Source organism: Psittacula echo, assembly GCF_963264785.1.
Source record: "Psittacula echo genome assembly, chromosome: 23".
NCBI lineage: Eukaryota > Metazoa > Chordata > Aves > Psittaciformes > Psittacidae > Psittacula > Psittacula echo.
The window spans coordinates 6,230,144-6,254,904 of NC_137748.1; the positions used below are offsets into that span (position 1 = coordinate 6,230,144).

The window sequence follows — 24,761 nt, forward strand, 5'->3', positions numbered from 1 at the left end:
TCCCGATCGCGCCTGACAGAACCGGCCTCGCCGCACCGGCCCGCGGCCACCGGGACCCCGCCGAGACCGGTCCCGGCTTCGTTCCGTCCCCCGCGAGCGCGTCTCTGACGGACGACACGGAGTGCTCTTTGGTGACCGGCGGCGCGGGCAGCCCTGGGGCCTTCCGCAGCGGTGTCGGCGGCGCCGGAGGCGAGGGCAGCGCGGCGGGTGAGCGCGGGGCCGGGCCCGGAGCAGGCCCGGGGGGGCCGCGGGGCAGGCGGAGGGCGCTCGGCGGGCGGGCCGGGGCCCTCGGGGCAGTGCAGGCCCGGGGCGGGCAGCGCTGGTGCCGCGGGTGGCCCGGGCAGGGAGCGCTGGGTGCGTGGGGCGGAGCCCGCGCCCTGACTGACCCCCTCCCGCCCGCAGCATGGACACGGACCTGTACGACGAGTTTGGGAACTACATCGGGCCCGAGCTGGACTCGGACGATGACGACGATGAGATGGGCCGAGAGTCCAAGGACCTGGATGAGGTGAGCGATGGGCATGGGGCGAGGGGCAGCGGCCCACGGGAGCAGGGGGCGAGCACCACGGGTTTCCTAAGCTGATAGTGATTCCTTCTGCATGCTGGGCCCGGGTCCTGCAGTGGGGCTTTGCTCAGTGGTGGAGTTGGACTCCTAAGGATCCAGTGGGATCTAGTTAAATATATCCCTGCTGATCGCAGGGGGGCTGGACTAGGTAAGCTTTGAAGGTGTATTCCAACCCAGACTATTCTGTGGTTCTGAGAGTGGTTTTGGTTTTTAAAGGATTCAGGAAAAGCTGCCCTCCTGTTCCTGTGATAACGGGAGAGACAAAGTTTTTGTTGAGTTGCAGAACAGGAAGCTTCTGCAGCTCCAGCTGCAAAAGCTCTAGCTTTTGGAGGTTCTGCATCCCTTCAGTGAGATCTTCAGGCCTTTAGTAACATGTGCCAGCAGCATGGTGAGGAGCTCAGTTTCACAGTGCGGAAGGCAGAGCAGACTCCACAGGCAGCAGAGGAGAGTGACAAGGGCAGGGAGGGCAGCAGAGGTTCCCTGGCTGGGTTGTGGCTCTCTTTCACTGTACGACACCAAGCCTGTGCCTTCTGGGCTGATGGGTGTTTGTAAAGCACTTTGGTGCTGGCAGCAGCTCAATGTGAGCATTGTTGCAGCTCGAGGACGATGACGATGATGATGATATGGGGGACCATGATGAGGACCACCCTGGCATGGACGTGGTGCTGCATGAGGATAAGAAGTACTATCCCACCGCCGAAGAGGTCTACGGGCCCGAAGTAGAGACAATTGTACAAGAGGAGGACACGCAGCCTCTCACTGGTAAGTGGTGAGGAAGCAGCAAGTTGGGTATGGAGGGAGGAGAAGACTCTCGATGGATCCTTGGAAAAGAGGAAATAATATTCCCTTCCCTTCTCCCTATTGGTTTTAATGCCCCTTTCAAATTCCCTTTAGCCCCAGGAGCACGTAGACTCTTGCTTGTCCAGCGACGTGCACTATTTGGCACTTGGGATTATTACAAATGCCAAACAATGTTTTGAAGAGCAGATACTCAGCAGATACTGGGAAGATCTTTAAGAAGAAATGAAAATGTGTTTAAGTCATCTCATTTGTTCCTTCTGTAATAGACCGGTTCAGTTGGCAGGATCCTGCAATAATCATCTGGTACAACTGCTTTTATTTAGGAAAGCTAAGAGCATCTGTCAGCTTGAAAACTGTGTCTGTGTCTGGAAAGGTCCCTGTTCCCTCCACTGTTTCTGAGCCAGCTGGGTTCGGGGGTTCTGGTAACTGCATTCATTGTTCTTCTTCTTGTTTCCAGAGCCTATTATTAAACCTGTGAAAACCAAAAAGTTCTCTCTGATGGAGCAGACATTACCGGTCACTGTCTATGAGATGGAGTAAGTAACGGAGAGGGGTTTAAGGGTGGCCAGTGGCTGTGATTCCCTCACTCTTTGTTGCTTGCAGGCAAAGGCAGAGGCAGGCAGAGTGGTGTGTGCTGTGTGGACAAGGCACATTGCGAGGGACATTGGTTTTGTTTCTTACTGAAGAAGCTGAGGGCAGCCATTTGCAAGGTTTTGACCCAAAACCAAGTGGAAGGCAGTAGCAGATTAACCGTTTGACAGTTATTTTCCCTCCACAGTATGCAGCACAGTGCAGGGTTTTCTGAAGTAGAATGTAGCTTAACCTTGGCAGCTGATCTAAAGCTTGGTAATGGGAAACCTTTGTGGGGCCATTTTGCTGAAGGAAGGTTTCCTTCACTGACTCAAGAAATACTTACATGGTCAGTATGTGGCACACCTCAAATTGGGGCATTTTAGGTTGATCCCTGTGACCATTGGCCTCCTGCTGTCTCAAATTAATTCCTATGGATCCTGGAGCAAGCTGCTCTAGTGGAAGCTGTCCCTGCCCGTGGCAGGGGGTTGGAACTGGATGAGCTTTAAGGTCCCTTCCAGCCCAAACCAGTCTGGGATTCTATGAATTTCTATGCTGCTGGATATAATATCTCACCCAACTTTGTTAAGGAATAAAACCTGTTGTTTACTTCCTGTATTAAAAATATAAGCTCAGCATCGACGTCTGTTGTTGCTGGGTGGAGGGGCTCTGTATCCTCACATAGTGTTTCTATATGTTGTTGTCTATTTGAGGATGAACAGATTGAGCTGCGTGAGTGTCTCATAGGCTCCTCTTTCCACATGCCCCTTTGTGGCTAGTCAGAGCCTGTTCCAGCTTTCAATTGTCATATTCAAGCGGAGATCCCAGAGCTGGATGCAGGGTGAGCGGCAGCTCCCTGTGTGCCAGGCCCCAGCGGGAGCTGTCCCTCTGCTTCCCAGTGAGGATCCTTTATTTTCCAGCAACAGAATTTCACTGGAGTTTGTATTCACTCAGTTGGGTACTTGGATGTCTGGGATCTTTATGGAACGGCAGCTTCTTGGGGCTGTTCCCTGATACTGTCAGTATGGCTGTGCTCATTTATCCAAGAGGTCTTTGATATAGCCAGACAGGAACTGGAAAGCCTGCTGGGTCTTATTTCCTTAAGCAATTCATTTTGCTCTTGGTCAATGTCCTGTACTCTTCATCAGCCACCCTTTTCCTGATCCCTGTGTCTTCTGCTCATTCCATCCGTAGTGAATTCCTCTTCCTCCTGGTTGTTGATATAAATGCTTAGGATGGTGCCAAGAGAAATTCCTTGGGGGACGTAGCCAGAAACCTCCAAGCTTGGTATTGATTTCCCCTTTAGCCTTATTTTCAGACCAATAAGCAAGATTTTAGTGTGTAGTATTGATTTTTGCGTTTTTTAGCTCTTAATCCAAATTTTGCATGTTAAAAAGTCAACCACATCAGGGAAAATTAAATCTTTGTAAAATAAGATTACTTGACGGCACTTTTTTTCCTGCAGACCCATAGCACTGGATCCATGTTTTGTAGCTTCCAGTTATCTCTTAGGGGAGTTGGGAATTTGGGATCTCAATTATATGTTGGACAGGATCCAAACAAGCGACCGGCCCATTGTTACTGATTCTAAAGAGATTTAAATGCCATTACTGGTCGGTAGAGTCCCTGAGAACATCACTGTTTTAAGACCTGAAAGTCAGAACTAATAGTCTATGGAGCCCCGTGGTTACCTTTTAAAACTCCCTGGGGTGCTTGTTACCCAGCTCTGTGATTTATTTGACGGCCTGCCACTACTTGAGTGGAAGGATTTCATCATCTGAATACATGGATGTGACTTTTGCTCCCATACTGACGAGAAGAGGAGAAAAATACTCAATAATATTCCATTGCTGGCAGTTTTACCAGCTCTATATCCTCCCACCCACTGCCATCTGTCTAGGACTCCAACTTTCTTGTCCTCCCCATCTGGAAAGTGGGATTCTTCCTCCGCAGGGCACTGGCAGAAGGAAAGTTTGGAGAGGATGCAGGGGGAACCTTGGATAGAAAGTGTAGCTGAAATGGCACCTGCTTTTCTTAGACGCAGCAGAAGCTTCTAACAGTCTTTTGTGTTTTCGTTCCTCCAGTTTCCTGGCAGATCTGATGGACAACTCGGAGCTAATTCGGAATGTGACTCTGTGTGGGCACCTTCACCACGGCAAGGTAGTGTGGACATCCAGCCTGGGTCGGGTGATAGCAATGATCCCTGTGTTGCTTACTTCAGCTATTGCTCTAGACCCCTCGCTCCGTGCAGCAGCAGACTCTGTCTGCTCCTCTTGCTAATGCAGTTATTTCTAGGTTTTAATAGAATCATGGAATGGTTTGTGTTGGAAGGGACCTTAAAGCTCATCCAGTTCCAACCCCTTGCCATGGACAGGGACGCCTTCCACTAGAGCAGCTTGCTCCAAGCCCCTGTGTCCAACCTGGCCTTGAACACTGCCAGGGATGGGGCAGCCACAGCTTCTCTGGGCATCACCTCAGCACCCTCTTCTGCCTAAGAGCTCATCTCCATCTCCCCTCGGGCAGGTTAAAGCCATTCCCCTTGGCCTGTCCCTACAGGCCCTTGTCCAAAGCCCCTCTCCAGGTTTCCTGGAGCCTCTTTAGGCACTGGAGCTGCTCTGAGGTCTCCTCTTCAGGAGCCTTCTCTGATCCAGGCTGAACCAGCCCAGCTCTTTGAGCCTGGCTCTAGAGCAGAGCTGCTCCAGCACCACTCCAGCTTCAGGCCCCTCACAGCATCTCCGTGGCCCTTCATAAACGTCTTCATGAAAGAAAACCATGTGGAACTAACCACATGCTCAGCTTTCTGTGTCCTGCTACTGCAGGGATGGGATTGTGTTTGTGTTTCTGTGTCCGAACATAGTCACCTCCTTTCTCTTGCTGTCTGATGCTTTCCAGACTTGTTTTGTTGACTGCCTGATAGAGCAGACACACCCCGAAATCCGGAAGCGCTACGACCAAGATGTAAGTGTGCTTTTGGTGTATTCCTGCCCTGAGGAACGTGGGTTGGCTTTTACATTCAGTGGGAGCATGACTGTATGTGGGTAGCATGTGGTTTAGTAATTAGAACGTAGGATTGGGCAGGCAGAGCTCAGTCCTGATTCTGTCTGTCATCTTCCATCTTAACTCTGTGTAAAGAGTTATGTCCTGCTTCAAACTTAATATTTGGTACCACTTTGTGATAGTCTGACTTTCGTTTTGTCTTTGCAGCTTTGCTACACTGATATATTGTTCACAGAGCAAGAGGTGAGTCTTGTAGAGCAGGCAGTGATTTTTATCCAGTTGTCTCATGCTGAACTCACAGTTACTTGCTGAAGGCACTTTCATCTTCCATTTTAACATCTTTTTGCGCATTCCACATTCTGATTATTTTCTTCATTGATGTTTGCCTCAGTAAGATTCCCTGGTTCAACTTTCTTCCATTTCCTGCAACCCTCATCACACATGATTTTATTTATCTGAGATCATAACCTGTGTAGTGTTGAAAATCTATAGGAGAATTATCCCGTTTGGGTAACTCTTCTTTTCTTCCAGAGGAAGAGGTGAAAGGGGGTCACAGCAGTGCTGGATGAGGACAAAAAGGATGATTTCAAAATACACGTTTCTCCTTGGTTTCCTTTGACGAGAACCCTTAGCTGGGTGCTCTGACTCCATGTGGTGGGGCGTCAATGGGAATCTTATTTAGTCCTGCTTGCTAAATATTGCTGTGACCATAACAACCCTATGAAGCATTTGTTTTCTCTTCATCTTAATGTTCTTCTTCATATCCTGTGTGATCAGATCTTACTCCATGAGGAGTAACTTGGCAGCAGCAGAAGGGTGAAAGCATAGAAAAGCATGCATGTTCTGTCTCTGGTGTTGCATATTGTACTTCTTCAGCTGGAACCAGGGGTGGACTGGGCAGTGGTAGCTCACCAGTCTGAGCCAGTATGGATGAGTGAGTTGCAGTGCTCAGGATGTCCTGGATGGATGTTTACTTCTTTCCATGTTTCTGATTTTCCCTTGGTCATCTTTTATGTCTTTACATGGTCATTTTGTTTTCTTTAATGGATAATCCTGGTTTCCTGTCTTTCAGAGGGGAGTAGGGATCAAGAGCACACCAGTGACGATTGTTCTGCCAGACACCAAAGGAAAGTCTTTTCTCTTCAACATCATTGACACCCCAGGTGATTGGGTAGTCCTGAAAATGCTGGGTTTGGGATGCACTTAGCTGGAGGCAGCAGATACATGACCATGTGAATCCAGATTTGTCATTAATAATCTTCTCTGGTCCTCTGGGTAGGGCTGTTCACAGGAGCAGAGCAGTAAAAACGTGTACAGTGATGGTTAATGAAGGTCTTCAAAGAGCTTTTGTGTTGGATTGTATAGCATTGGCTTCCAGAAAAGCAAGGAAAAGAATCTATACCCTGAAACCTCACTGATTCATGGAATCCCATGGAAACCCATGTTTTGGTTTGTGTTTTTTATAGATGATTCCAGCCTAGTCCTGAGCCTTTAGTTAAGTTCATTCTGAAATCGCATCCAGCAGTAAGGACTGTGCACCCGATGTTTAGTCTGCCTTGTGTTTCTGAGTAGCTGGCCTAACTGAGGGCTAATGGGGCTGAAAATGTGTTTCACTCAAGTATACAAGAAGCACATGTAGAATTGGATTTTACAGGTATCACCAGGCACAGTGGAGGCTGTGCTTTTCTCAGATGCTGTTGCCCCACAGTGAGACTCTTGGCAAGTTCCTTCAGGCCTTTAACAAGTTCTTGTTGGGGGGACATAATTGCAGATCAATTTGTGGTAAGAAACCAAGGCCAAACTTTAGGAAAGAGGGTCTTGGGACACATCTGTTGAGTTACAGCTCAAGACGATGGAGGTTAGAGCGCAGGAGGAGACTGGAGGGAGAGGCATCTGTTGTTCTTTGGTGAGAAGCAATCTTCCTCCTTTTCCTGAAGTACTTGCACGGAGTTGTGAGAAAAACAGGAGCAAATGTGAGGAAAAGTGCCTGTTAAAACAAGTTGTTGTGGTTACTCTCAAAAAATAGCATTAGAGCTGAAGCAGATCCCTACCCAGAGCTTTGGCAGCCGCTCTCAGGTCCCTGTCTGAGGAGGAAGCCGTCTGTCTCCTGCCTTGCTGGGTACCAGTGACCAAAGCAAGCTGCAGAGCAGAAAGATGGCTTTCCACCCTCTGTGCTGCCAGTGGCAGGGCTTGCTCTGCTTCTTACCACTCTCTTGTGTTCTCGAAGGTCATGTCAACTTCTCTGATGAGGTGACCGCTGGCCTTCGTATTTCGGATGGCGTTGTGCTTTTCATTGATGCGGCTGAGGGGGTGAGTGCCAGGTTTTCCTAGGGGTGAACTTCAGAATCAATTCCTCTGCACTCTTTGTTCCTGCCTCAGGATGAAGGCCTGGGATGGGTTCAGCTTTCTGGGCTGAAGGCGTTTTGGAGGACAGTTTGGGAAGCAAGAGTGTTTTCCAGCCGAAACAGGCAGTCAAGCCTCTGGCTTTGGTGTCAAGGGCTGACGTGATGTGTGTGACCTGGAGGCTGATTATCTAACTTGTTTCATCTATATCCCTATGATACCTAAAATTGAGCCGTTTATTTATATCAGGGAAGTCCAAGGGGTAGGATTCAAGGAATTTGGTTGGGTTAGCACCCACTTTTAAATTTTAGGGTGATGAGCTGATTGCTGGTGGCTGAGCTTAGACTTCTCTAGACTCACAGCCCTGTGTGTAAGGGTCGCTGCTTTGTCTCTCACGCCCTAGATAGCATTTTGTGGAGGGCTTTCACCAGGGGTGTTTGTGCTCTTATTCCCTGCAGGTAATGCTGAACACAGAGAGGCTGATCAAGCATGCGGTGCAGGAAAGGCTGGCAGTGACTGTGTGCATCAACAAGATAGACCGACTGATCCTGGAGCTGAAATTGCCCCCTACAGATGCTTATTACAAACTCAGACATATTGTAGATGAGGTTAATGGTCTGATCAGGTAGGGGGTGTTTGAGATGATGCATTGTTGGTGCTTGCTGTCCCTGTTCTGTTGCAGGTGCTTTGCTCTGTGAGCCCTTTGTGTGCCTAAAAACTAATGAGTTTGTCTCTCGATACATTGAATTGTGGAAAACGGGGCAGGAGGGAGTATTGGAAATCCATCTCAACCAATATATTGAATTAGGATTGGCTCTTCATGACAAACTTCTTGGGATCGGCTCTTTTTTTCCCTCATTAAAAAGTAGGGAAAGCAGACATATGACCAGAGCAGGGATCTTCTGTGCTCCCAAATGTCTCAAATACACTGAAATTGTCCAGGCTGTATCCTACACTGTAGGTTGAGATGTTTTAAAACTCCTACACATTTGTGACAAAACTAGTAGGAACTTGCTGTCCCAGCCCCTAAACAGAGACTATGATATTGCTATGGTCAAACCTTGCAAGGCCCTGCTCAGAGGAGGGAGGCACATCTCTGCCTTTCACAGCAGCAATGCATCATTCCTGTGATTCTTCTGCATCCAGGTGATTTCCTTAACAGCATTCTCCCCTTCAAGTGTGTGAATTTCCACATGAGCTCACTTGCATGTCTCTCTGTTAAGTTACTGCTGGCATCAAGCAGCTCAGAGCAGGGTGATTTATCCTGTCTAGCGCTCCTGTGAACTCATTCAAACTGTTACGAATCAATTCTGTCCCTACATTAATTGCCTTGCATTATCATTTCCCTTGCTTGGTTGACCAACTTTGCTGCTGCCTTTTAGGGGAAGAAAAACTCTGCCTGACAAAAAGTACAAAGCACTTGTGCTGCTGACTTTGGAGTTCTGGGTCTTTAACTGTTTCTTTGCACACTAATGTTTCTTTTGTGCACATGAATCTTTTGAAGTTTAGAGTTATAACATGATACTGACCCTGACATTCCGATGGCAAGCATGCCGCAGCCTCTTTTAAGATGCTATTTGGCAATGTAGGACCCTTCCTTGCCTGTCGCATATGGCTGTTTGGTGTGGGAAGTGGATTTAGGTGTCTTCTTTGGTTCATAACATTGATTTGTTTCTTTTTCCCCCCCCTTGTCTCTAAAAACTGTCTCCTCTCAGCATGTATTCCACGGATGAGAACCTCGTTCTGTCTCCCCTTCTGGGGAACGTGTGTTTCTCCAGTTCGCAGTACAGCATCTGCTTCACGCTGGGATCTTTTGCAAAGATTTATGCAGACACATATGGTGAGCATTATCCAGAAACCTTGCACACTTGAACATCTCATTGCTTGACCTTTTCTGTTGAGGCTTTCTGAGCTATTTGGCTTCAGCTTTCACTGCACGTGTAAGGCCAGGATATGTGTTCTGAAATTTGTAGGAGTTGAGAACTACTGCAGATCTGAAGCCTGGGTGGTAAACAGCAAAACTACAGTTCCAGGGTGGTTTTAGCAAATAGTTTCTCCTGGGAAGTGTTTCTTGACTCAGAAGCCTCTATTTTTTACATAATCTTAAGCAGAAAACCCAAGCCCTGCTATGGCAGTTGGAGGCAAGTGGATGTATTGTGCTTTTGCCTCCTTCTCGCAACAGCTCAGAAGAGAAGCGGTTAAGTTCTGCCTGGCTTTTCACACAAGTCTCCGGAGTGTGGGACTCAGCTGCAGCCGGGCACATGCTTGGCCCACAAGGTTTTGCTCTCTTGCCCTTTTTCTTTTTTAAGAAGTTGTCTTCTTCTGGCTTTGATTTAATTTGCTGTTCCCCAGGTGCCCGCTCAAGGCAATCTGCCACTTGTAAAAGCAGGCCTTTTGCTTGCATTAGCCAGCTGTACAGCTGAGGTTTTTGAAGTCTGACACTGGGGAGTTTGGGGTGATCTGTAGGATCCCCATGAGCAAGGGAAGAAGGATGTTGTAAAGCAGCTGGCCCAGCTCTTGCTAAGAAGTTAGCCTGAGGGAGGATGGAGTTGTAGGGGTCAGGAATTGATGTGTCAGGATTATCACGTGTCCTCATGAGCCTGGAGAAGTAAATGAGCTCCCTGGGCATCACAGTATTAACCCAGTGCCTGCTAGGACAGTACCCCTTTAGGGAACTGATAAAGATGCAGGGTGCAGGCACAGTCACTAGGAGGTATCATCCATGTGGGGCAGACACACGCTGAATGGGTACTTGAAGTCAGTAGTATTCAGTTGCGGCGACCAGGGATTTTATGTGCAGCCACCACACTTCAACTAACGTGAGTTAAAGCAGTTTAACTGTCAAATCTGCAGCCACCATGAAATTTCTTATGCTGCACATCTGCCCACAGCAAAAGCTTGTTTGGGAAGTGCTGTAAATTGTCACCACTGTCTTATTATTTGTAAATTCACTGTGACAGCCAAGCACTGCAGTGGTCCTTCAGCACTTGCCTATGTGCTCAGTGCATCAGCTGAACAAGAGAAAAGAACCTGGAGATACTCAGCAAGGCAGAAAGTGCTTGTGATAAGCCTGTGGGGCAGATGGGCTGTAAGCCACCCCAGCACCTTGGCACTCTAGCATTAGGGTGCAGTGTTAATGGTTGGGAAAAGAAGCAGATGTCCTTGGGCTCCTGCACACACACCTTGTGTGTAACTGAGAGGGTGGAAATCTTCCTGAGAGGCAAGTCTGTGAAGCCACAGTGTATCTGGGCTGCTGGTGCCATCCGCAGGGGACTGCTCTCTGCTTGGTCTCCCCAGGTCAGGGGGTAATCATATATTCAGAGCTGGGACCAAATGGTCACTCATCAGCACTGGTCCATTAAATGGAATCCACAGGGTTTTTCTGAAAGCCAAGAAACACAGATTTTGAAGGTGAGGGAAATGCAGTGACATCTGAGAGACTTCTGTCTTTTTTCCTTTAGGAGATATCAACTATCAGGAGTTTGCAAAGCGGCTTTGGGGTGACATCTACTTCAACCCGAAGACGTAAGAAGCCCGTTTAAACATCTGTTAGTTTATGGCTGGGTTTTCCCCTCCTTGCCATGTCAAATGTGGACTGGGTGACCACCCAAGCTCCTTTCCAACCTATGCTAGAGAAGTGTCTGGGAAAGGTTGAGTCAGGCCTCCTTAGTGTGGGTCCATGTGGTCCTGGTGAGTCCCATAAGCAGGAGGAGAGAGCTTCCTCTGGCCTTCGTTTGGAGTAAGTGTGACTCCTGTGCCAAAACAGCTTCCCAGCAGGACTGGGAGGGGGAAGATAATGTGGGAAGAGCAGAGGTTGTGCTTGCAGTAGGGGTGCTTGCAGGCTCCTCAGCTCTCTCCTTCGGTCTCCCAACAGCCGCAAGTTCACTAAAAAGGCCCCAACGAGCAGTTCCCAGCGCAGTTTTGTGGAGTTCATCCTGGAGCCCCTGTACAAGATCCTGGCTCAGGTATGTGATGGCTCATTCTGCCTCCCGCAGTCTCAGATGGGAGCAGCTGAGGGCTGGGTGCTGGTGTGCCTGCAGTAGGTTCTTCACAGATTCAGTTTGGGGGTGCAGCGCAATGGTGAGCACCTCCTTAACAGTTGCTCCTTGCAAAGATAGCCCTATATTTGCACAGTTAATCAAACTGCCTTTGCTCTCTCTAGCACACTGTAATATCAGCTGGTGAGTTCTGTGTGCTCTAAACCAGAGCAGGTCAAGAGCCCTGAGGGTGATTGCTGGTGTGTGAAGCTGCACCTGCGAGCCACTGGCTTGGACCCCTGCAGCAAAGCTGAAAGTGGTGCTTGGTGTCTTGCAGGTGGTGGGGGATGTGGACACCACCCTGCCCAGGACTCTGGATGAACTTGGCATCCACCTGACCAAAGAGGAATTGAAACTGAACATTCGGCCCCTCCTGCGGCTCGTCTGCAAGAAGTTCTTTGGGGAGTTCACAGGTAAATGCTCTTTGATTTCCTCTCCCAGCACTCCAGTCTCACAGCGCTGCAGTTTAAGGGCTGTAATTCATTAGGGACTGTAGTGATAGGACAAGGGGTAACGGGTACAAACTTAAAGAGGGGAAGTACAGATTGGATATAAGGAGGAAGTTCTTTACTGTGAGGGTGCTGAGGCACTGGAATGGGTTGTCCAGGGAAGTTGTGAATGCTCCATCCTTGGCAGTGTTCAAGGCCAGGTTGGACAGAGCCTTGGGTTTAGTGTGAGGTGTCCCTGCCCATGGCAGGGGAGTTGGAACTGGATGATCTTAAGATCCTTTCCAACCCTAACTATTCTATGATTCTATGAATACAGCCATGGAGTGCTCACCTGCACAGATCCCTTCTTGGCTGTCCAGATGTAACATAGTAAACCCTTTACCCGAAGGACAGCTTGAGACACTGCTCACATCTTCCCCGTGGCTGCGGGCGCACTGCAGGCAGAATGGCTTTGCCTTGTGTAGACTGGAGGCTGTTTTTTCTCTCTCCACTGCTTAATCCTGTCCTCATGAAGTATTACTTTTCCAGGCTTCGTGGACATGTGTGTGCAGCACATCCCCTCCCCAAAGGTGGGAGCCAAGACCAAAATCGAGCACACCTACACCGGTGGCATCGACTCGGACCTAGGGGAGGCCATGAGTGAATGCGACCCTGACGTAAGGAAACTCTTCTGCTTTGCTTAGAGGATCCAAAAGCAAATGTGGCAAGTGTGCTCTCACTGCCTCAACGGGGCCCCTGCCCTGCTAGACAGCCATCTGCACACATTTGACTGGCAGCACTCTGAAACCTCTCATCCGATACTGAAGCAAATCTCTTCACTCTGAGAAACTTCAGTCGCCTGCCAGGGCAGGCCTGGAGAGGGAGAATTGTTTGCCAGTGCTCAGAGGAGAGCAGGGCCAGGTCAGGACGTCAGAGCCCGTGGGAGCTGCAGGGTGATTTTGTGTCCTTTTTGTCCCTTTTCCATGAAGTTTGAGTCTGTCTCCAAACTGAGGAAACAGATCTGAATGACACTGATAAAAATAACCCTGAATTAGTTAGTCAGCACCTTTGCTATCAGAGCCTTGCAGAAACCTTCCTCCTCAAACAGCTTGTACTGAGCTGTCATGCAGAGTTGTCTAGAGCCACCAACGCCAGGCAGCAGCTTAGGGAGGAGTTTGCCCAGGACTTTTGCTCTGGTGTTTGGAGAGAAAACAAATCTCTTGTTATAATGAGTTGTGATAAAATTATACTGTGGTGACTGCCAACCAGATCACCAGGGATGGAGGGACTGAAAGCTGTGGCCTGTGGAGGCTCAGGTGCTCTGCCCTGAGCTGGCTTGCAGGCCAGGATATGCCGTTTCTCCTCATGGCCTTGTCCTGACCACTATTCACTGTTTCACAAGAGGAGGGAAAGCTCCAGAAAAAGCCACTGAAGTTGTTTCAGGGGTCTTCACACAGGGCAAGGAGATGTAGGACTTCCAGTGGAAGGAAATGAAGGACTTGGCAAGTCAAAAGCAATGTTTCTAAATTCCAGCCCATTAATCCGTTTGTATCCATGAGTCCTGCTGGGTCTGTGTCTGGTTCTTGACTGTGCTTTGAAAGAGGCTTATTTCTGTCTTTCTCATGGGAAGGGTCCACTGATGTGTCACACAACGAAAATGTACAGCACAGACGATGGCGTTCAGTTCCACGCTTTTGGCAGAGTGCTCAGTGGTACCATCCATGCTGGGCAGCCTGTGAAGGTCCTTGGGGAAAACTATACCCTGGAAGACGAGGAGGATTCCCAGATCTGCACCGTCGGACGCCTCTGGATCTCAGTGGCAAGGTACGGAAAGCTATGGCAGTGTGCTTGCTTGGGAGAGAAGTCACCTGGAGTGGTTGCTGCCAGGGACAAGGAAGGAGACAGTGCTGGAAGGGGCCTGAAGCTGGAGTGGTGCTGAAGCAGCTCTGCTCTAGAGCCAGGCTCAAAGAGCCGGGCTGGTTCAGGCTGGATCAGAGAAGGCTCCTTAAAGGGAGACCTTAGAGCAGCTCCAGTGCCTGAACGGGCTACAGGAAACCTGGAGAGAGGCTTTGGACAAGGGCCTGTAGGGACAGGCCAAGGGGAATGGCTTTAACCTGCCAGAGGGGAGACTGAGATGAGCTCTTAGGCAGAAGCTCTTCCCTGTGAGGGTGCTGAGGCGCTGGCACAGGGTGCCCAGAGAAGCTGTGGCTGCCCCATCCCTGGCAGTGTTCAAGGCCAGGTTGGACACAGGGGCTTGGAGCAAGCTGCTCTAGTGGAAGGTGTCCCTGCCCATGGCAGGGGTTGGAGCTGGATGAGCTTTAAGGTTCCTTCCAAACCAAACCATTCTGTTACGTTCTCCTGCCTTTTAGGTATCACATTGAGGTAAACCGGGTTCCTGCTGGCAACTGGGTGCTGATAGAAGGAGTGGATCAGCCCATAGTGAAGACTGCAACTGTCACGGAGCCTCGGGGCAATGAGGAGGTAACTGTGCATAGCTGGTATCACTCAGCCTTACAGGGAGTCAAGGGGATGAAATGCATCCCAAAAGCTCAAGGGGTGAGGTTAGAGAAACATCTGCTGAGGTGCCAAGGTTCAAGAACCATTAAGGGAAAGGCAACACCTTCAAAGGCTGTCTCTAACTGCAGTGACCATCTAACAGTGCGGCTTCAGCTCTTTGTCTTTATCTGATTTCAGGCTCAGATCTTCCGCCCTTTGAAGTTCAACACCACGTCTGTTATCAAAATAGCTGTAGAGCCAGTCAACCCCTCGGAGCTGCCCAAAATGTTAGATGGTCTCCGCAAAGTCAACAAGAGCTACCCCTCGCTTACTACGAAGGTATACCTGGTGCATATGTGCCTGTTTCCAGCTCATGCTGTGGGCTACCTCGTGGACATTAACTTATTACTTAACTCATTACTTATTACTCATTACGTAACTCATTTTCTACTGTTGGGTGTTTTGTTTGGAGTGTGGTTTTGTTCATGCTGTTGCAGTTGATTTCATAAATCAGATGGAAATAGCAGAAAACTGTAAATCCAGCAGGAAAAACACATACCTTGCTGTGCCAGGAAGCATCCTCCTGCAGAGCACATCAGCACATGGAGTTAGAAAAGGCTGGGGGAGCTTTCCTTGGCATGCTCTGATCCTAACCAATTTATTTAAGGCTGATGCTTCCTCAGGCTTGTGTCGGAGCCGGGAAGGGAAGGGCCTGGGAGCAGCAGAGCTGTCAGTTGAACACTTGTCTTGTCTTTCAGGTGGAAGAGTCTGGGGAGCATGTGATCCTGGGGACAGGGGAGCTCTACCTGGATTGTGTGATGCACGATCTACGGAAGATGTATTCAGAGATTGACATCAAGGTGAGCAAATACCTTAATACCTTGAGGGGGCCTACAAGAAACCTGGGGAGAGGCTTTGGGCAAGGGCCTGCAGGAACAGGACAAGGGGAAAGGCTTTAACCTGCCAGAGGGGAGACTGAGATGAGCTCTTAGGCAGAAGCTCTTCCCTGTGAGGGTGCTGAGGCGCTGGCACAGGGTGCCCAGGGAAGCTGTGGCTGCCCCATCCCTGGCAGTGTTCAAGGCCAGGTTGGACAGGGCTTGGAGCAAGCTGCTCCAGTGGAAGGGGTCCCTGCCCATGGCAGGGGTTGGAGCTGAATGAGCTTTAAGGTCCCTTCCAACACAAACCATTCCATGATTTTATACCTAGAACTAGGCTTAAGTGTTTCTGTCTTGTTTGAATGAAGGAATTACTAAAGCTGCCTGTGCAGGCCTCAGTGGTTCATACTCAACACTGGGTAAAACACTTGGCAGAGGAACCAGGTTTCTCTTGTAGGTGTTCAAAGGTTTCCAACAGTCTCTTTCAAAACAAAGAAGTACTTGAACACCTTACAGACCTGTTGCTGTTATCCCAGGTTGCTGATCCGGTTGTGACATTCTGTGAGACAGTGGTGGAAACGTCCTCCCTCAAGTGCTTTGCTGAGACACCCAACAAGAAGTAAGAGCCTGTGGGTGAGCTGGTCATGGGAGAAAGGCAGGAGGGGTTTACTGGAGACAGGCTTCGTCCCCTCCAAGGGGTCTGTTCTTGATGGTTGTTGTCCAGACAAGTGGTGTGTGCCTGAGTTGGCAGCATTCTGTTGCAGCAGCTCTGCTGAGCTCAGTAACACACTTGTGTCCTAGGGATGTTTCTGTGCTTAGTAGGAACTCTCGTAATGGAGGTAACAGAGACAGGTCCACACATCCTTTGTAGGAACTCTCATAATGGAGCTAATAGAGACAGATCCACACCCTCCTTTCTTTTACCTACATTTCACACCTTCTCAGCACTTTTGTGGTGTTTTGGAAATTAGGAGATTCCTAGAGAAGGAGCCAAAGAGCCCAGTGCAGCCTTCAGGAGCTCCCCAAACCTTCCATGACAAAAGATTTGTCTTCTCTCACACTTAACCTTGAAATGGATATGTTCCTTTCTGGTGATGCACTGGAGCTTTACAGCCTGGTCTCATTCTCCTCCTCCACCAATGCATGATGAGATTCACATGACTGAAGGAGGGAGGCCTTAGGAGGGAACACACAGGCTGAGTAAGCAGGTGGAGATCTGGGAGCACAGGACACTTTAATACCTGAATTCTCAGGGAAGTCATGATCTGTCCTGTGCTGAAGATGGCTTTCCTGTGTTCCCCTGTGGCTCCTGGTTCTTCTTGCCGTCTTTTATTCCTATACACTTGCTCCATAGTTGGCAACCTTATTTCTAGGAATGGAAAAGTTCCAGCCTTTGGTCAGTCTTTGAACTGTTGGGCATGTGAAATGACCTGCTCTGGGAGCAGGTTCCACACATTAGTGGGGTTCTCCAAGGCAACATCCCATGTGTCAAACAGTGAATGCTGGCTTTCCTAGAGGCTTATTACCTGTCCCATGGGCTTCCCTCTGCAGCCTGGACATCTGGCAGGGGGGATGGAGCCATGCTATCCCTTAGCAATCTGCTTCTGGGGTTGAACAGACTTCAAAGAGTTGTTAAGCACATGGGCTGTCTTTACAAGCAAGGCAGAAGGACATGGGTGGCTTCATCTCCCTAGCTGTGTTCAGGGCAGTGCACAGTTCCTGAGGTCCTGCCGGTTAGTCCCATTTCCGTCAGTCTGCAGACTAATTGCAACTGTGTCCTCAGGAACAAGATCACGATGATTGCTGAGCCTCTGGAGAAGGGACTCGCAGAGGACATTGAAAATGAAGTGGTCCAGATAACATGGAACAGGTATGACTGATCCAGGGAGAGCAGGAATCCAAATCACTGGGGCGAAGGGGAAGGGGAATGCTGGGATCTGCAAGGTGCACAGTGTCAGTCCACAGCCTATAGGCAGGGGTCGTGTGTTCAATAGTGCTGCCAGCTAGTGGTGAGCATCCCTGCCCCAGCAAATGAGTTGCTCCAGGTGGAAAGCTGAGACTGTTTTATGCCTGAGGGGAGCAGGGTGGTGAGTGCAGGTCAGATACCTGCTTCCTAAAGGTTCCTCCTTTCTTCTTCCATCAGAAAGAAACTGGGTGAATTCTTCCAGACCAAATATGACTGGGATCTGCTGGCTGCCCGTTCCATCTGGGCCTTTGGGCCAGATGCAACTGGCCCAAACATCCTAGTAGATGATACACTGCCTTCAGAGGTGAGAAATGCAGGCCAGGGGGTAAATTTCAGTGAGACGTTTGTTCTGTGATGCCAAGAGGTGACTGCTTCTTCCAGAGCAAGGTCCTAGTGCAGCTGGAATGCTCATTGCTTTGTCAGATCTCAGATCTGCTGTACTTTCTCCACCATACTCCTACCCTGGCTAGGAAATCACTTGTTACTATTTTGATGTTACTATTTGGGTCAATGTCCTCAAAATTGGCAATTAATAGGTCTGTGTTCCAGCATTACCAAAACAGGGATTCTTAATTTATAGCTCTAGATGCCACTCTGAAGATTATGCTCCTGAGCTGTGAGAGGGAGAGATGGACATTGGGGGTATATGGAGACATTGCTGCTCTTCTAGGAACTGGCTTTTAAACACTGCAGTGTGTATGTTACTGTGTTGTGATGCAGGCTTGGTCTCTGAAGCAGTCTGTCTGTCTCTGTAGGTGGATAAGTCGCTGCTGGGCTCTGTGAAGGACAGCATTGTGCAGGGGTTTCAATGGGGGACGAGGGAAGGACCTCTCTGTGATGAATGTAAGTGAGACTTCTGTGGAGAAGTGGAGCTAATAAGATTGATGAAATGCTTCCATATCTGAGCATTCGAGTGAGTTTGCTGGTGCAGTCCCTCAGTGGCCAGTTCCCTTCTCACGCCACAGCTGGAGGTGGTTGAGAAGGGAGATAAGAGAACTTCTCCCTTCATCCTGGCTGCAGATGCCCCCCAGGCATCTTGCTGCCTGCCTACAACCAGCTGACAAGCTGGCTCCCCCAGACCTTGGCTCTACTCATGTAGCTGAGGAGCAGACCACTGAGCGCCCTGCAAGGTCTGCTGCTGAACTGTTTGTTTCATATGCAGGGTTAGGGCATGGTCATGCTTTCCCTGCTGGAATTCAATGTAGGAGAACTTCCTCCAGTGGCTGTAGGTGTTTGGGTGTTCGCTGTGTGCTCAGGCTCCCTGGGGATGTGTGTTCTGTGCAGGGAACATTCCCCTGGGGTCACTTGCTGTCTTTTCTGCCCTTCCTCAGTGATCCGCAATGTGAAGTTCAAGATCCTGGATGCGGTGATTGCTCAGGAGCCGCTGCACCGTGGCGGAGGACAGATCATCCCCACGGCCCGCAGAGTGGTGTATTCTGCTTTCCTGATGGTGAGCACTGCTCTGAGAGGACACAGACTGACCCTTGCTCTGTGCCAGCACCAAGGAGAGTGGGCTGCATGTGTGCTGCACAGTCTGCCCCAAGGATGTCAGTGTAGGCTGACTCATTCATCCATTAACGTTTCCAGCTCCCCTGTGGGCTGCCAGACGGGTTTTACAAGTGATCACGTTCCAGTCTGGCTGGAAACTTGTGTGCATCTGCTCTGTTTCCCCTTTTTGCTACAGTGTGGCTTGCTGGGAAGGGTGGGCGTGAGGGAGAGGGAAGCATATGACTCATGGCCAGGAGAAAAGCTCCTTTCAGTGGGTAGCCATGGGGCAGCGGGAACCCTTCCATCACAGTCAGGCGCTGCATTTCACCAAAGCGTGCCAGTCCCTGACTCTTTGAACCAAGTTGTGTTGGTGCTGCTGGAGGCTCAGTGGCTTGTGTCTCTTTCTCCTCACAGGCCACCCCTCGCTTGATGGAGCCCTACTACTTTGTGGAGGTGCAGGCTCCTGCTGACTGCGTGTCTGCAGTGTACACGGTCCTGGCCCGGCGGAGGTGAGCTGCTCTGACCACCTGCCATCACATTGTGTTGCACAGCAGCAACTGCTCGCTTGGGATTTGGGTTGCTAGAGATGATCACAGTCCTAGCGCTGCTTGTAAAGCAAGGGGAAAGGGTGAAATCTGTATGGCGTGACAGCTGAAACTTCCTTGGCTGATCCCAGCCCCTGTGCTGTGTGACGAGGGAATGTCCAGGATCACATCCAGCCTTTAGTTTGTGCCTCGTTCTTCCTGAGTGTCAGAGAAGAGAATGTATAAAGGGGCATGAGACCCTGCCTGGGGTCCTGTGTTAAGCTCTGGAGCCCCCAGCATAAGAAGAATGTGGACATGCTTGAGCGGGTCCAGAGGAGGCCATGGGGATGCTGCGAGGGCTGGAGCAGCTCTGCTCCGGAGCCAGGCTGAGAGAGCTGGGCTGGGGCAGCCTGGAGAAGAGAAGGCTCCTGAAGGGGAGACCTTAGAGCAGCTCCAGTGCCTAAAGGGGCTGCAGGAAACCTGGAGAGGGGCTTTGGACAAGGGCCTGTAGGGACAGGCCAAGGGGAATGGCTTTAACCTGCCAGAGGGGAGACTGAGATGAGCTCTTAGGCAGAAGCTCTTCCCTGTGAGGGTGCTGAGACACTGGCACAGGGTGCCCAGAGAAGCTGCGGCTGCCCCATTCCTGGCAGTGTTCAAGGCCAGGTTGGACACAGGGGCTTGGAGCAAGCTGCTCCAGTGGAAGGTGTCCCTGCCCGTGGCAGGGGGTGGAGCTGGATGAGCTTTAACGTCCCTTCCAACTCAAACCAAGTGGGATTCTATGACATACAGGAAGACTAATCTTTGTGATGTCTTGGCAGAGGCCACGTGACACAAGATGCTCCCATCCCAGGCTCTCCTCTCTACACCATCAAAGCTTTCATCCCAGCCATTGATTCATTTGGGTTTGAGACAGACTTGAGGACCCACACGCAGGGACAAGCCTTCTCACTCTCTGTCTTCCACCACTGGCAGGTGAGTCCATATCCTGCTGAGATGGGGAAGTGGGGCATGGTAGAACCAGGAACCAGGTAGGTGCTCTCAGTAGAGCTCAGTACCACAGCTTATGCAGGCAGAACTCTGGAAAACATCCTCAAATGGTTTCAAGCTCAGGAGGCTTTGTACACCAGCTGTTAACTGCCTACCAGAAACCAATGGCTTTGTTCCATGTCACATCACCCTTTGCCCTAGTATGGAGGTGCTGAATGCTGCTGCTTGCTGGGTTTGAGAGTCCTTTAGTGCCTGGAGAGAGGACGTCTTCATCTGGGAGAAGGGAAGCTGTGTGGGTGCATTCAGTGCTCTGCAAGCCATGGGTTGCCACACTTGACTTTGCCTCTCAGAGAAAGCTTTTTAAAGCTATGCGAAACAGGGTTTGGGACAAAATATTGTCCTCTGACCACTCTGTGTTTGGGGCAAATGAGGTCGTATGGGAGCTACCACTGTGGGGTGCACAGCTACAGGTGAGAGCAGCAGCAGCAGCCATCTGAGCCCCAAGAGCTGGCTTAAAGGTCAAGATATAAAAGCCTGAGGCTTAGCTCTGAGGAGAATAAACGTGCTTTGTAGAGAGGGATGTGCTGACTGGGACCCGCGGGGATTCTGGTTAGCAGGATCTCAGAGGTCTGTCAACACTGGTCAGGGACTGCTCACCACGAGTGATGTGACAGCTTTTCTGTGCCAGGAGAACAGATGGGGCTGGTGTGCCAAGGCTTGGGGTGTCCGCAGAGCCCTTGGCTGTTTCCTGTTGCAGTTCAGGTTCTGCAGGAGGTTGAACCAGCCCCTGGCATCACTCTCATGTCCTGGCCCTGTTACAGATTGTGCCTGGTGACCCCTTGGACAAGAGCATCGTCATCCGGCCCCTGGAGCCCCAGCCAGCCCCACATCTGGCCAGAGAGTTCATGATCAAGACCAGGCGCAGGAAGGTAGGTCTGGGAGGAATCCCTGTGGTGTCCCTCTCTCCATCTGCCCCAGCAGCTGAACTGTTGCAGTGTTGTCCCTGGGGCCTCCTCTGTGTTCCCGTAGTGGACTGATGTCATTTGTGTCTCTTCCCTCACTCTTGATCCCCAGTGCTGCCTGTTGGTGCCTGTGGTGGTCCCATAAACCACTCATCTGGCAGCAGCTCCAGTTGAAGTGGGGTCCTGCAGCATCCCTGAGCCCTGCTCCCTCCTCTGATCCCTCCATGGCCTCATTTAGCCCATTTATGCTGCAGGAAAAGCAGCAACCAGTTTCTGTGCTGATTTAGTGAACTGGAGTGGGGGAGCTGAAGGAGCTCCTGGGACCGCAGGGTGAAGGGAATCAAGATCCCCTTTGGGAGAGCAGTGAACTGGTGGATATGCTCAGCAGCAACCACACGTTTGCAGCTTCCTGAGAGGCTATGGGATGTCTTCAAGCTGCTGAGGAGTGCCTTGTGCCTTGCACATTCTCCTGCCTTCTCTGGAGCCTGAACATTTATCTTGCTGTGGGACAACAGGGCTATTGGTGGAATCTGCCATGGTGTCTGGATGAGTGCAGCTGCCAGAAGAATCATAGAATGGTTTGGGTTGGAAGGGACCTTAAAGCTCATCCAATTCCAGCTGCCTGCCATGGGCAGGGACACCTTTCACTTTCATTGAGCTCATCTCAGTCTCCCCTCTGGCAGGTTAAAGCCATTCCCCTTGGCCTGTCCCTACAGGCCCTTGTCCAAAGCCCCTCTCCAGGTTTCCTGCAGCCCCTTTAGGCACTGAAGCTGCTCTAAGGTCTCCCCTTCAGGAGCCTTCTCATGTCCAGGCTGCCCCAGCCCAGCTCTCTCAGCCTGGCTCCAGAGCAGAGCTGCTCCAGCCCTCGTAGTGTCCCCATGGCCTCCTCTGGACTCACTCCAGCAGCTCCACGTCCCTCTTGTGCTGCTGCTCCAGGGCTGGATCAGGACTGCAGGGGGGGTCTCACCTCTGGTTTTGTGGTTCCCTTGCAGGGCTTGAGTGAGGATGTGAGCATCAGCAAGTTCTTCGACGACCCCATGTTGCTGGAGCTGGCCAAGCAGGATGTCGTTCTCAACTACCCCATGTGAACGTTCCACTGTGGCACGAGGGCTGACCTGAGTCCTGGCAGGCGTCTGTCTGTCCTTCCCCATCCCTGCTCATCCAGCCCTGGCTCCTGGATGCTCTGGGCACACAGAGAACCTCTCCTCAGGTCACTCTTTCATGGCTGTAGAAGTCTCCCTGGGCATTCCTGGACTGTGCACTTGGGGCCTGCTCCATACAGGGAGCAGCCCAGAGCACTGCTGGTTTTAGTGGTGTTAGTCTTCAGCCCTTGTGGCTTCCAGTGAGATTTTTCCTTTGGCTGGGCTCCCTCCAGGCACAAGGGTTATCCCTGGCTGCAGCAAAGCAGCGAGAATGTGATGTCAGGATTCCTAAGGAGTGTAAACATGAGTCAAGCAATTGAACTTTCTCTTAACCCTCTCCTGACTGCCAGGGGGTGAGTTTTGCCTTGTGCAAAGCATGTCTTCGGGCAGCTAAGGGAGGTGGGAGATGCTGGTGGTGGGAGGGCTTTACCAGCCTGTCCGGGAGAAGCAGCAAATGTGGCTTTTACCTTTTTGTACCTGTTTTGAACCCTTGTAAACATTTAATACAAGTTTCCAGGTGGGGCTTAGTCTGATTGTGCCAAGAGCACTGGGAGAAGCTCTGCCTTCACTGGTGCTTAGAGCTCATGCTGTCCTTGAGGTCCCCTGTCCCCCAGCCATCCCACTCCTGCGTGTAGCTGACTGACCAGCCCTGCATAGTCCTGTCCCACACTAAGGTTTTCTTCCTTTCTTGCTGGGTCTGCTTGCTCCTGCTGTGCTTTCAGGTGATCTCAGCAGCTGCCCGTGCTCCAAAGAGGTTTTAGTGCTCCCTCTGTCCTGCCCCAGCTCCAGGCTCTGCCCTGGGTCTGCTCCAGACCACATGCTGGGAACCCAGGGCTGGTTTCCATCTCCTGGAGGGATTTATGGGCTCTCTCTGCCCTGGCTCTGCTGGAGCCGCTGCCCCTCCCAGGTTGGCCCCCACTTGCTGGCATTTGTGCTGGATTTGCCCATGGGCAGCCTGGTCCAGCTCAGGCCTCACCTCCAGAAACCTGCCCCAGAGCATCCCTGTGCTCAGAGGGGCTTGAGGTGGCTCATTGGGGTATGCAGCACCCTGGGAGCAGAAGATAAAGCCAAGGACAGCCCCCTGCCACCCCAAACCTCCCAATTGCTGGTGGAAACTGGGAGGCACTGGGCTGATATAGGCACAGGGGAAGGAAGCAGCCCTGGGAATGCGTGTCCCGCCTTGTGCTGGGTCTCTGCGGAAACTGGATGCTGGGGGGAGGTAGATGCTTCCAGCAGAGCCTGGAAACCAGGATGGGAAAGGACTTCCTGCTGCTGCCAGTGGATAACAGCATCGCCCATGTGAGCTGCTCCATCCCATCTGCCCGGCAGGAGGGTGAGTGCTGCCGGAGGCTCCAGCTCTATCTCTGGGCTCAGCCTTTCCTGCCGGGAGTATCCCCATCACCTCCTGCATCCACACCAGCACCATGGCCTGGCCGCTGACACATTCCCCCTCTGTCCTGGGGGAAAACAGGATTCAAGCCCTGCTTTGTGCAGCCCAGACCTGCCATGCAACCTTGCACCACCCCCCCCAGGCCTCACTGGGGATGCTTTTCACCTCATAGTGGTGCTGGGCTATAAACTGGGTCCCTGGAGAGCAGGCCAGGCAGGTCCTGGTGCTGCACCAGCCCCAGGCTGCAGCAGGATGGGTGCCCGTGGCATCGGCAGCTCGCTCAGTGCTGCACAGCATGTCCCAGGGCTCCAGGGATGTGACCCTGGCTCCGGAGCCACGCACTGGGCTGCTCTGTCCCATTGGAGCGAGGGGTTGTCCCAGGAAGGAGACATCCATCATTCCTCCCTGGGATGGCTCTGATCCCAACCCTGCACTCTCTAGAGCTGGATAATAGGGCTGGAAGTTCCCATGGAGGCACCTGTACGCTGATGGGCATTGGTGCTGGTCATCCCTGCTCTCTGATGAACAGAACCATGGGGCTGAGATGTCCGATGGATCCCTATGGATTTGAGCATCATTCCAGGAAGGGTGGCAGGATATGGCCTGGGCTGGCGTGGGAAGGAGCTGGTTCTCACGCCGGCTGTTCCCAGCCTCTGGAAAACACTGACCTGCAGTGGGGCCCGAGTGGCCGCATGAGCTCTTGTGGCTGAAAACCTGGCCCCATGTGCACGAGATGGGAATTTTCCATGGAAATGGTTCTTCCCTGGGAATAGGGGCTGTGCATGGCCCGACCCTGACCCTTACCCTCTCTCCAGCTGGAACACCACTCCCTACCCTCCTCCCTCCACCCCCCCCAAAGGGAGCTATGCAGGGTGCCCCAGGCAATGGGGCTGTGGAGCAGGTAAACTGAGGCACGGCGGCAGGCAGAGCTGCTCCCTGGAGCTGCGGGTGCTGGGGGCTCCATCCTTGGCACGAGTTCATCAGGCCTCAGCACTGGGACACAGCAAGGGGCTGAATGACCCCTCTGCAGCGAGCGGCACTGCACGGGCCCCTCAGTCAGTCCCGTTTGCCCACCACTCCCAGAGACTTGATGTACTTCTCTGAGCAGCCAGCTCCCGGTGTCCCTGTCCCAGTCTTGCTCCCGGTGTCCCTGTTCACTGCCCTGCTCGCTGTTCCTGTCCCCATCCTGC

The 24,761-nt window shown here is 51.4% G+C and overlaps 1 protein-coding gene across 1 annotated transcript; it reads left to right on the top strand.

Moving 5' to 3' along the window:
* The first annotated feature begins 5 nt into the window (after positions 1–5).
* Positions 6–22,663, top strand: EFTUD2 (elongation factor Tu GTP binding domain containing 2). Its single transcript, XM_080633588.1, has 28 exons — positions 6–207; positions 403–508; positions 1,162–1,327; positions 1,824–1,902; positions 4,021–4,096; positions 4,829–4,894; positions 5,141–5,176; positions 6,006–6,096; positions 7,161–7,243; positions 7,735–7,901; positions 8,992–9,116; positions 10,738–10,801; positions 11,151–11,241; positions 11,591–11,726; positions 12,291–12,418; positions 13,372–13,565; positions 14,111–14,222; positions 14,436–14,576; positions 14,996–15,097; positions 15,649–15,731; positions 16,896–16,982; positions 17,256–17,382; positions 17,834–17,921; positions 18,410–18,528; positions 18,981–19,075; positions 19,909–20,062; positions 20,899–21,006; positions 22,032–22,663. Exons 2-28 carry the CDS (start codon positions 404–406, stop codon positions 22,125–22,127), a joined length of 2,919 nt encoding a protein of 972 aa, XP_080489714.1. The 5' UTR covers positions 6–207; position 403; the 3' UTR covers positions 22,128–22,663.
* The last annotated feature ends 2,098 nt before the right edge of the window (positions 22,664–24,761 follow it).

What these genes read in the sequence shown, in the direction of transcription:
- EFTUD2 (XM_080633588.1), top strand. Translation starts at nt 404, where the DNA reads ATGGACACGGACCTGTACGACGAGTTTGGGAACTACATCGGGCCCGAG. An exon ending in GGAAGCGCTACGACCAAGAT is followed by an intron (nt 4,895 to 5,140) that starts GTAAGTGTGCTT and finishes TTGTCTTTGCAG; the next exon opens with CTTTGCTACACTGATATATT. An exon ending in AGGACCTCTCTGTGATGAAT is followed by an intron (nt 17,922 to 18,409) that starts GTAAGTGAGACT and finishes GCCCTTCCTCAG; the next exon opens with TGATCCGCAATGTGAAGTTC.